Source organism: Calypte anna, chromosome 9 (assembly GCF_003957555.1).
Source record: "Calypte anna isolate BGI_N300 chromosome 9, bCalAnn1_v1.p, whole genome shotgun sequence".
In the NCBI taxonomy this organism is placed as follows: Eukaryota; Metazoa; Chordata; class Aves; order Apodiformes; family Trochilidae; genus Calypte; species Calypte anna.
In genome coordinates this window covers 24,174,565-24,186,576 of record NC_044255.1, presented here as the reverse complement: position 1 = coordinate 24,186,576, position 12,012 = coordinate 24,174,565, and the positions used below count along the sequence as shown (strand labels likewise).

Sequence of the window (12,012 nt, the reverse complement as noted above, 5' to 3'; positions counted from 1 at the left end):
GCAAAAGAATATGTTTACTTTCTTCCTAAAGATTACCACATGTCAAAACACTTCCAAATCTAAATATTTCATAAAAGGGGATCTGCATAATAAGTAATGTATATACATTAGGTGAAAGAATGGGGTAAAAGAGGTTCTGAGTCTACTTGGGGCTAGGGGCAGCACCTGGATTTTCAGCAGATCACCAATCTTGGTGAGCTCCAGCCAAATTTCTGCTGCTTAAATATTTACTCAAAGGACAACTGAAAGATTTGTAAGTGTGTTGTTGTTAACACAAGGGTCTGCACACTCCTTTGCCACGGGTTGGTGCACAGTCTAAGTGTTAAAGCAGCCTGTACAACCCTCCAGCACTCCAGCAAGGCTGGGTGCCAGCCCTCCCCCAGGAGAACTATATTAGTCACTAAGGTAAAATGCCCTCCAAGTCTCTTTTCTGGTTATATCCAAAATTTAGATGCTTTCTAACAACGTGGACAACTTGTATTCTCCAAACACTCCTTCCAGGGTGAGCTGTTCCAACACGGGTTAACTCCTCCACCTTGTCCAAACTCCACCTGGTGTTCTCGTCAGCGGTGACCAGAGGGACATGTTCTCCTCCTGGAAGGAAAAGCAAACAGCAAGACTGATTTGCTCTTAGGGAAACAGGGAGGTGGCAGTGGCCACCTAGCATGGGAGTGATGAAAAGTTTCCCCCCTCTGCAGGGTGTCTGGGGGGTGTTAACATCTTGCTGGAGCGTGTGAGCACAGCACAGGGAAGGTGCTGGTCACATGCAGATGATTGGAGAACTAAAATCCTTGGGTTTCACCCCGGGCAAGGAGTGTGAAGCCTGGAGGACCCCACAGCCCTTGAGCCCAGAGCCAAACTGCCAGAATTTACCATTTCAGAGGGGTAAGAGATGAGTGTGTAAGCAGGAGGGTTCTGTGACTGACTGCTGACTGCTTTGTGTCTGCTTCCTGCCTTCTCCAGACCAGGCACAATCCAGGGTGACATTTTCCAAGAGCAAGGCACCAGGACAGCAGAGCTGGCAGGGAGAGGAGAAGTCCCAGGCACCTGCTGGTGGAGGTTTTACAGCTGCAGAGGCACCTCCAGGCTGGTGGTGGAAGGGGAGCCCAGAGGTGGATGTTAACACATGGACTGTCAGCCTGACAGGTGACACAGCTGCATTTTCTCAAGGCTTTTATATTAAAACTGTTATTTTTCTTCTCAAAATCAACTTGAGGAGGATGTTCATAAAAGATTACACTGCCCTGCTGCTGTGTTTTATCAGCCACAGGTTTAAGACCCTCAGTGGTCCCAGGACAGTCAAACTGCCCCTTGCTGGGTGCATTTTGTACCTCCCCATTTCTCAGCCCTCTCTCAAAGTTGTTTTCTGGGGGATTTTACCTCTACTCACCTGTGTGTAGCTCTCAAGAACTCATCAGCAATTTAATGAACAGCGTGTCTGGTGTACAAAGGCCATAAAACCTTTCTTATGGAGGAAAACCTTCCCAAACCTCTCTCAGAGCTGCAGTATTAAAAAGTTTAAGCAGAGAGGAAAGAAGGGGTAAGTAGGATGTGCAAAACATGACACAAATCTCCTCTGCATGTATTTTTCCTGTTAATTTACAGAAAGAGTGAACAACTTGGGAAGAGGGGGACAGCAGAGTTCAAATTACCCACTCTGGATGGGTGAAACCACCTCTGGGAGTCCTTTACAGGCACCAGGCAAGTAACAGCAAAAAAACAACCTTAAATTAGGGAGGGTGAGTGGGTTTGTGTGGCTTGTTATTTTCTTTTGTCAAAAGGAGGCACGCTGTTAGCACACACTGCAGAGAGAGATGCTGGGCATTGAGGCTCTGCTGGGTTTTCCATTAGGAGTTGAGCTTTTGCCTGGTCAGTAAAATTAGTAACAACTGGGAAAACAGCATGACTGCATCCTAAAAAGCCCCACTCTGCCACTGGACTGAGCAAGATTCATGGTGTAGAAAATTCTGGGCCTTTTCTTCATTCACACCAACTTAATTGCCTGAAGAACATCTGGAGAGGAGACTGCTCGTTCATGTCAAGTGTGAGTAGTGACAACTTGCATTTCTGAGGCAGCTTATTAGATCCTCCATCAAAACCAGGGGCAGTTGCAGCTTAAAATGAGGAAAGGCTGAAAATGAAAGCTTTTTTTTTTTTCAGTTCTTTTCAGAACTTTTGCCCATCTCAAAAATGAAGAGAGGAAAAAAAAAAAAGACAGGCCTGTTCCTTTTGCTTTTTAAATATATCTGTATTAAGTGACCTTCAAGGCACACTTACACCTGCTGGTGCTTCATAGGGAGGGTGAACAGGCTCAGAAATGGTGAGAAACCAAAAACTCAAGGGCAAACTAAAGGGGAAGAGCCACAAAATTGGACAAGTGTCAATATTGACAGGGCTGGAGTTGGTACAGTGTGTACTGGGAGGGAGAACACTTTATTTATTCCTCCAGACTCCAGCCACAGCTCTCTGGAAGGATGGCTGCAGAGCTGCAGCAGGGCAAGAACAACCAAAACCCCCCGTGCAGATCTGCTGCTGTGCAAACCCAGCAGCTAGGTACCACTCCTCTGAAATTCCAGTTTAAGTGCACTGCTGGAAAGCTTTGTCTGGATAGTATGAGCCATGTCGATTTTTTATGCAGTATTCAGCACTTTTTCAGGCATTTTAATGCCTTCTCCTTTTCAGCATCCTTGTGTGGAGAACTGGAATCTACAGGAGTGAGCATGGTGTTGTCTGGAGTTTTCTGCAGGACTGCTCTCACACTTTGCTGCTCTCCTACCCTTGTGTTGCTGTAGAGAGAAAAACCACACGTGGGAACTGCTACTCCAAGGAGTAAGAAGCTGCCTGAGCTCCTGCTGCCAGTATGTGATGGGCTCTGCAAGGACAGAAACAGGTGCTGACTCCTTCCTACACCACTGATTTGATCTCCTCTCTAAAGTTCCTTCTCCATGTACATCCCTGTGTAAACCCCATGGTAAAATTTTATCTGCAGAGAGCTTGTGTTGCATGTGCTGGCTCCTGAAATAGCCATAATTAAATTAAATGAAACCTACAGGATTGCTATATAGGTTCAGGCACTCTTAAGAAATAAAATAGAAAGAGAAGAGCTCTGGCCAACTTCTGTCTGCCTATAGGCTTATTAGGTATTGCAGTCCAAGGAATGCAAGTATTCCTGCCCAAAAATATCCTGTTAAGACTATTTTATTTTAATCACAGCTGTGCTAAAAAGCACAGAGCTCTCTTACACCGTTCAATCATAATTCCCTGTTAGGATGAAAGTACATTTTTCACGTTGGGTTTTTTTTTTTATTATTATTATTATAAGAATCATTTTGAAGACTGACGTGCCAATATCTGAGCACAGTGGAAAGATCTGGAATTCCCATTGGATGTGTCCATCGGGGTTCACATCACACACACCAGTAACCTGGTGGGCACTGGGACTGGCAGGCAACTCTGCTTAAACCAGTTGTGTTTTAAACAGAGTGGGTAAGAGGTGCTGGGTTTATTTGGAGCAGACCAAAGATATCCCAGAGATGGAACTTGCGGGGCCACCCCCTGCAGCACGACCTGCTCGTGCACATATTAATTAACTCCTTTATTCAGGGATCAATCGACACCACCGTGAGTTTTATCGACTTTATAATTGGCAGCGGCTGACTTTTGCTTGAATAAACCCGTTTTAACCTCGCATAAAATCTATCCTTCCCCACCCCGCTACAAACTGATGTTGCTCTTGAACCTCGCAGCCCTCTCGGGGAGCGGGAACACTGTCGGGGCCATGCGGGGACAGCTCTGGGCCCTGAGGATCCCCCATTATCCCCGGGACAAGGAGCACGGCTCCGGGGGTGTCCCTGCCCGGGGGGTTACACCGCACCCTCCTCCATCCCGGGGGCAGCTCCCCGCTCCTTCCCCCGCTGCACCGCGCCGGGAGCCTTCCCTTCATCGGGAATCCCACGGAGAGACCCTCACCCTAACCAGAACCCCCACGGAGGGACCCTCACCCTAACCAGAACCTCCACGGAGGGACCCTCACCCTAACCAGAACCTCCACGGAGGGCACTTTGCCCTCACAAGAACCCCACAGAGGGCTCCTTCCCCTCACCAGAACCCCTCTGGAGGGACCCTAACCCTAACCAGAACCTCTATGGAGGGCTCTTTCCCCTCACCAGAACCCCATGGAGGGCTCCTTAGAAGAACCCCCATGTCGGGGTCCTGTTTTCCCCGCCCCACAGCCCCGAGGATGGGCGCCCTTTCCCCAAGGAGCCCTGGGAAGAAGCGCGGAGCCCCGACGGGTCCCGCAGGGAGGAGCGGCCCAACACGGCGGGGAAGAACGGGGCTGGCCGGGAGGTCCCGGCGGTACCAGGGGGTCCCGGTGGTACCAAGGGGCCCCGGCGGTGCCAGGGGGTCCCGGTGGTACCCGGGGCCGGGACACGGCGGGAGCGGGAGCCCAAACAGGGACTTGTGAGGATGAGGATGGAGGCGGAGGGGCGTGAGGTAGGAACGTGGCTTAATTCCCCGTTTTCCTTCCCTGGAAAACATGTTGAGCCGTTAACACTTTCCTCGATTTTATTACCTGAGGGAACTTGACAGAACTTGTAAAGACACAATTGCTAAATAACTTCCACGGGTCTATTGTTTCCTTCAAAAGAAAGCCGAATCGCAAACCGCCGCCCTTGAGTTTTGTGAAGACGAAACTGAGGACAAACGGAGCTAAAGCGGATAACAGAAGATGCGCAGAGGTGAGCGGTGCCTCCTCCTCCTCCCGCAGGGCGCTGTCGGCATGTCGCGATATCTACGGAGCAGAAAGAAACGTGCGAGCTCTACAGAAGGTGTAAACACAGGAAAAAAAAAAAAAAAAAAAAAAGAAAAAAGAAAAAAGAAAGAAAATCACCGATGATTTTAATATTAACAGTACCAGAGTACAGTACTGAAAACGTTACCCTTTTCAGTCAATAGGTCGCAAAGTGTCTTAAATTCATTACTTGGCACTTATTGAAATCCGTGACGTCGAAAATGGATTTAAAAAAAAAAAAAAAGTGAGACAAACCTGAGTGAAACAAAATATATTGTACTGACAACACATGTGATGACATAACACCATCTTTTTTTTTTTCTTCTTCTTCTTCTTCCCTTTTTAAAATAACTTAAAATACACTAGAAAAAATACGGTCAATATAAATAATTTCGTTTTCATGGAGAACAAATAGATACAAAGCCCGTCCAGACCAAAGTTCGTACAGAAGAGCTTTCCCTCTCTCTTGGCAATAAGCCTGAGGGGCTGATGGCAAACTGGGATACCCATCACCGACTGGAAGGTACCCCAGGTTAAATAGCTATACGTCTCTCAAATAATAATAACAACAACAGAAAAATCAAACAAACAAACCGAAAAAAATATCACAAGATTACGTGAATAGATACACCTTTATGAGATAAAATGCAAATGCTTGACAGTCAGCTATCAATTCACAAGTTATAGCCAAAATAAACTTTGTTCGTGTGTATCAACATATTTTACATGTACCCGGTACCTCTTATTGGAATTTGCCGTTGTGTAAAGTGGTGGTTGGGAATTAAATGCTCTTTTTTTTTTTTTTTTTTCCCCTTTAGTTTTTGCCCTCAGGACAAGAGAGCCCCAGCAAAAGGAGTCACACTCTGCTCTCCTGATGCTTTCCGCTCCCTTTCACTTCAGAGGTGGGACAGCAAACGACCAACAAAGATTTAAGAGTGGAAAAGGTAGTGCTTGATCTCCCCTCTCTCTTCCTGCTTCCCTCCGAGATTAAAAGAGACAGAACCCAGCCACGTTTGTTTGGTTTGGTTTGGTTTTCTACTAAAGATGAGGGTGAAGTGCAAGTGAATCAAAGGACTCCATCAATGAAATACAAATACATGCAACCCGGAATGCTGCTGCTTCAGGAAGCATCCCGGACAGTCTCCCATTAGAAATTCGCAGAGAAATCATTGTCTCTTTTCTTATTTTTTTTTTTTTCCTATTCGTCGTCATCTTTTTCTCTCTCTCTTTTTTTTTTTCCGCTATCCAGACGTGGTTGTTAAACTCAAGTATCTGATGCAACGTGAAAGGAGGCCCGCCTCTCTTATCAAATTTCTTGTATTAAAGTGAACTTCGCAGAAAAAGGTCAGTTTCAAAACCTGTGAACTTCCCAGCTGCGCGTCTAGTTCCTCTAATTCTTTAAATAAGTATATATCTCCCGTCAGTTTCTCCTCTCCCTCGTCTTTTTTTTTTTTTTAACCCCCTCTTTTTTTTTCTCCTCTATAAAAAAAAAAAAAAAACGAAAAGAAAGGAAACAAAAAAAAAAGAAAGGAAGGGAAAAAAAAAAAACAAACAGCCCGGTCACAGCCCCAGGGCAGCTGCGTGTTTCTTGGCCTTCAGGCGGAGGTCGGCGATGCTGGAGTTCTTGCTGGTGGTCTTGGCGGCGGCTGCGGCGGCCACCACGGAGGCGGCGGAGGCGGACTCGGCCAGGGTGGCCAGCGGTAGCCCGAAGGGGGGAGCGGGGAACATCATGTAGGGTGCGTGGGCCAGGTGAGGGTGAAGGTGGTGATGCGCGTGGGCCACCGCGCTGTCCAGCTGCAGCTGCGCCTGCACCTGCGGGGACAAGGGGTGGTCACGCGTGGCCGTGGGTGTCTTCCCACCCTCTCCCACTCCCCCTCCGAATCCCCCCTCCACCAACCCACCCACTTGCCTGCTGGAAGGGCATCCTCAGCGCACCCACGTTCACGTACGGGGCCACCCGGCAAGCTTCGAACTGGCTGGCGGCACCGATCAGCACCCCTGGGGGAGGCAGAGGGAGGGAGGAGGGGGAGGTCAGCACGGGAGAGACCCCCACGCGTGTCCCAGCGCGCCCGGCATCACCACCCCGTCCCGTCCCTTCCCTCCTCCCCGCTACCTTTGTGGAGTTGGTTTTCCTGCTTTCGGCATTTGGCTCTGCGGTTCTGGAACCAGACCTGAGGGCACAGAGGAGGGGGGGACACGGGTGTCACGGTGGCGCTGCCACGGCAAAGCACAAACCGAATTAATACACGCACCGAGGATCATAATAAACATTAAAAAATAATGATACAAGGAAAAAAAAAAGCCCAAAGAAACAAAAACTCCGACAGACAAAGAAACCCTGCTGTGGTCACTGCTCCCGGGAAGCCCCCGCTCGTAATCTCCGAAATGGGAAGGGAAACGAGGAGGAAAAAAAAAAAAAAAAAGAGTTAAAATAGAGAGAAAAACGGCTGCTGGCAGAGTGCTCCTCCAGAGGAATCGCTGCCTGAGCCCCGGTTTCGTCTTTCCACATCAGGGTCCCCAAAGACCTCAATCGCCCGCTGATACCCAATACTGCCTGGCGATAATGGGTCTGATGTTGGCACCATCAGGCACTCATTAATAAATTAATTAATTAGCTTTACCTTCAAGAAAAACGAAACACCGAATAGTTGAATAACTTTTTGGTTTGTTTTGTTTGGTTTTGGGTTTGGTTTTTTTTTTGGGGGGGGTGATGCTGGTGGTTGTAATTACTGTCATAAAAGCTACAAAGAAGTTGAGAATTTCTCTGTTCTGCTGCGCACTGAAGTGTAGCACAGAAGCGGAATAATTATCTCATTATCATGATAATCTAATTTGTTTCCAGGGAAAAGACTGCGCGTTAGACAAGAACATACTGTTAATATTGGACGTGATGAAATCGTTCAAATAAATATCCAGAATAAAGTTCTACTCTCTTGGAGAAGAGAAGAGAAGAGAGGGGGGCAAGGAGGGAGAGCACTTAAAACATTCCTGTTCAAAGACAAACCTCTGCACCGCAGCTCAGCAGCCACAGCCAGCAAGCAAACCCCTTTTTTGCCGTGAGGAAGAAAAAAATAAATTAAAAAATAATTTTTTTTTAAGGTCTCACTTGAAGAGACAAATATAAACGCGAATTTCCCCTCGCCTTCTCATTCACTTCAAGGAAAATCCGCCCAACAGCCATGGTCGCCCTCAGCCTCCCCTGGAAAAGCACATTACAAATTACTGCAGATACGAGGCAAAATTACGGCAAAGCGTTTTCCGGAACGATTTCCAGGGAAAGGGGCGGATGGGGTTGGTTTTTAATCTATGTAAATCTCTCCAAGTTATTCCGCACCCTGCGATTTGGCGGCTCGGGGAGCGCGGATTTCTGCGCCGTCGCCGCCGCCGCCGCGCTCTTTGTCGAGCAAAGAGCCCGCAGAAGGCAGCACCTCCCTTCCCCGCTTCCCACCGCCAACTTGGAGCCCAGCAACTTTGTTTTCCGTGGGTTTGGTCAGATTTCCTGGGTGTAAATAGGCGGAAAAACGGGGGAGCGGGAGCAGGAAGGATATATATATTTCTGTGTATATATATTTATATATATTTATATACACACACACTTTTTTTTTTTCCTTTCGGGTCAGGCTGTGCTGACAAAAGCTGCTTATGGTGACGATTTTTTTTTCCCCTTCGTTTTCTGTCCTTATCCCTAATTCCAAGATGCAGGGAAAGCCCCCAAGGATTGAGCGCGGAGCTGGGTGCAGATGGTGGCCCAGGAGCACAAAGATTGAGGGGGAGTATCTGTTACAGCAAATACTTTCTAACAGCTGCAGATGTGAGGGGCCTAAAACTGCTCCATGTGTTCAGACAAATAATGACCATCATTTTCTCTTCTTTTATTATCAGAACGGAAATACACCGCAGCAGCTACATTTGTTCTCGTTGGAGGAGCTGCCTTCATCCCCAGCCCGCCAGAGCCCGGACCCTTCCTCTTTCCTCTTCAATCTCATCCCGACAAAAACTCGCAGAAATCAGCCCAGGAACCGATTCAGAAAAAACTTTAGGAGGGCAGCCCGCGGGTGAGCGCGCAGGTTAAAGGAAAGGAAGCAGCGAGAGGACGCTTAAAATACGCGAGTTTTATCCCACATTTCACTATTTCCTAAACCCGAACAAAGCCGGGCTGTGCACCCCGCTCTGCTTTCCTGCCGCTTCGCTCAAGATTTAAGAACTACGACGAGAAACGGACTGTAAAAATTACTGTTATTATTTTTATTTTCGCACTTAGCGGCTCCTTAGCTTCGTTTATAGCCGCTACATCTATGAAGTTAATTAGTTGGTCCTCCTGGTGAGCCCCGCGACCGGAGAGGGTCGACAGCTCCCGCCAACAAAATAGTCTCCTACCCATGCAGAAATTAAATAAAAGCTGAAGAGATGAAATAAAACGCGACACAGCGAGGGGCGGGGGACTTGCGAAGAGCCCCCTAAGCACAGGAAAGCCCGGGGAGGCGATTTCCCTACATTTTTTCTGGGTGCATTTGGGAGAGTTCCCTCCTCTCCCTCCCAGCCCCTGCGGGGAGCGGCGGGGCCGATTCCCCCGAGGTGGCCGCTGCCACCCCGCAGCCCGAACCCCCCGCAGCCCGGCTACCTGCACCCTGGCTTCGGAGAGCCCCAGCCGCTGGCTCAGCTCCTCCCGCATGAAGGCGTCCGGGTAGTGGGTCTCGTCGAAAAGCCTTTCCAGTTCGTTCAGCTGCTCCAGGGTGAAATTCGTCCGGCTTCTCCTCTGCTTGATTTTCGTCTGCCCTTCGTCTTCCATTGCTTTCGCATCCTCCTTGCGCTCCTTCAGCTCTGGGGAGACTGGGCACGACACGGGCGGTCAGACAGGACGAGGGGCCGGGGGTAGAGGCAGGGGGGATGCCGGAGCTCATCCCCTCCGCCCCTGCACCGGGGGGAGCCGGGCTGGAGACCCCCACGCTCCCCCCCGGGGCTGGGGAGCAAGCCGGGAGCGGGGCCTGTGTGCCCGGGCCGCGCTAGGCCCGCATCGCCCGGTGCCTTTCCGGGGCCCCTCAGCTTCGGTACCCTCTGGCCCGTTGGGCCGCCCCCAGCTCCGAACCCCCAGCCTGGGCCGGCGGGAGGGCTGCAGCCCCGCTGCCCTCCCGGTAGAACCGCAGCAACAGGTCCCCGCCGTGCTTCCCACCGCGCTCCTTCCTGGGCATTTTTGCTTTCGTTGTTTTATTTTTATTTTTATTTTATCCGCCAGAGACGAGCCCCAGGCCAAGCCGGGGGTCCCTGTGCTGAGCCCTGCGGCGGGACTGCCCACCCGGCCCGGCGGCCGCGTCCCCCCACCCATCCTTCTCCTCCTCCTCCTCCTCGTACCCCGTTCGTTAGCGTAAATTTATTAATTAGCCCTTTTTATTTCCCGGGGATGCTCCTGGCATCTCCGCCGGGAACATTGGTCCGAACAAAAGAGCGGCAGCGATCCGCGGGTCCCCGCGCAGTGCCGGCCCAGCTGCCTTCCCGCAGCTGCCCAGTACCGGCACCGCCGCCATCGCCCCGCCGCGGAAAATACGCGGAACGAAGCACGGGGCATTTCTGAAAAAATACAAAAACCAAAAAAAACCAAACCAAAACCCCAGAGGAGCGGAACCGGCCGTGATTGAGCCACAGCAGCGCGGCCCCGGCCCCACGCGTGTCTGAGGAGCCCAGACCCGCGGAAGAACGACCGGAACCGGCTGTCCCGGCTTTCGTTGGCAGCGCGACTTCCCGCGGGATGCTCCAGAGAAGCGGATCGCCTTAGGAGCGACTTAAAGGCTTCTTTAAATATTTGAATATAAACTTCGAGGCTCGGCCGGATATTTCCCGTAATTGGGAAAAGATGGAAAAAAAAAACCCAAAACCAACCAAACCGCTCAATAACGCCCAGCGCTGCCACCGCCACCCGTACCCACCCCGACGGGGGGGAAAGGGAGAAGGGGGAGACGCCATTGCCGTCGTTACCGTCGCTGAGCTTGGGGGTGGCCGCCTCGGTGGCTCTTTCAGCGGCGTCGGGCTCCCGCGGCGGAGACCGGGGGCTGCCCGCTTCGTCCCGGCCCGGTTCGGCCGCTGTTCCTCCGCTTTCCCTCGGTCCTCCTCCGCGCAAGGGCCCGCTCTCCAGCACCTCGCGGTAGGTGATGAGCTCCTTCTTCTCCTTCGCTTTAGGGTCAAACGATTTGGAGACAAACGCCGTCAGCTCTTCCATGGCCGCAGCTCAGGGGCGCGTTGCCCCGGTTCCCCGGGCGAGCATCCACGGGGCCGGGGCTGGGAAAAAAAAGGGGGAAAAAACCCAAAAAAAAAAAAAAAACAAAACAACCAAAAAAACCCCCCCAAAACACAAAAAGCAGCAGGTTGGGAAGTGGGGAGGGGGGAAGGAAGGGAGGGAAGGGGGTTGGCCCCGGGCCGTACCGAGCCGTGCCGCCCGACGTGCGGGGCTCTCGGGGTCTGATAGAGACGTCGCGATTGAAGTGGCACTATTTATACTTTGCAAAGCCTGCCCCTCACTTCCCGGAGAATTACCACCCCTCCAGAGCTCCAGCCATTAAACCCCCTTCTCCGCCCGAAAATCCAACCACCCCACCGCGGGGGCAAAGCGGCCAGGGCACCGCCAGTCCGCCCGCCGAGCGGCTCAGCCCCTAATTAATTTAATTAGGAGCGGGGTCCCTGCGCCAGGTCCCGAGCGAGGGGCAGGAGCTGCGGGGGAGTGGCCAAGGCGGGAGGCCGGGAGGGGAGAAAAGGAGGGGGGGGGGGGGATGCGCGGAAGCTCCGCGCCCGCGCAGTGCCCCGCGGGGGGCGGCTCCGCGACCCTCCTAGCCAACCCACCCCCCCCCCCCGTGGGGGAACTTGCCCCGGTACCATCCCCGGGGGAGGCGGAAAAAGTTCCTCGGTGGACGCCCCAAACCCAGCAAATAAATTACGGGTTAATTGGCAGTGACAAATCCAGGCGTGTCATTAACATTTGTTTGTTTGGTTGGTTTTGGTGGGGGGTTGGGTTGTTTTTTGGCTTTTTATAATTTTTTTTTTTTATTCCTCCGGCGACTTGAGGCATCAGATTAGCGGGAATGCCACAATTCAGGGCTAGGATCCGTTTCCCTTTGTCGCTTAAACGCTATTCAGCGAGTACTTCTGTTGTCAGAACTCGTCTCTTTCACACCTTTGCTCGACTTCTAATAAATTATTCACAATTGTTTAACTTTTTAATTATTTTTTTTGTT

At 51.0% G+C, this 12,012-nt stretch overlaps 2 protein-coding genes across 2 annotated transcripts in view; one reads left to right on the top strand and one right to left on the bottom strand.

Annotated features, from left to right (window-relative positions):
- The window catches only part of SLC66A1L (solute carrier family 66 member 1 like), a 90,464-nt gene extending 85,629 nt beyond the window's left edge, over positions 1-4,835 (top strand). Inside the window, 2 exon segments of the mRNA XM_030455809.1 lie at positions 4,233-4,489; positions 4,579-4,835. Of these exon segments, the coding sequence (XP_030311669.1) occupies positions 4,233-4,489; positions 4,579-4,835 (514 nt within the window).
- A 1,517-nt stretch (positions 4,836-6,352) lies between these two features.
- SHOX2 (short stature homeobox 2) lies at positions 6,353-11,003 on the bottom strand. Its single transcript, XM_030456335.1, has 5 exons — positions 10,763-11,003; positions 9,414-9,622; positions 6,906-6,963; positions 6,702-6,790; positions 6,353-6,604 (listed from the first exon to the last, which is right to left on the bottom strand). The coding sequence occupies exons 1-5, from the start codon at positions 11,001-11,003 to the stop codon at positions 6,353-6,355; spliced, it is 849 nt and encodes a 282-aa protein (XP_030312195.1).
- Between the last annotated feature and the right edge of the window lie 1,009 nt (positions 11,004-12,012).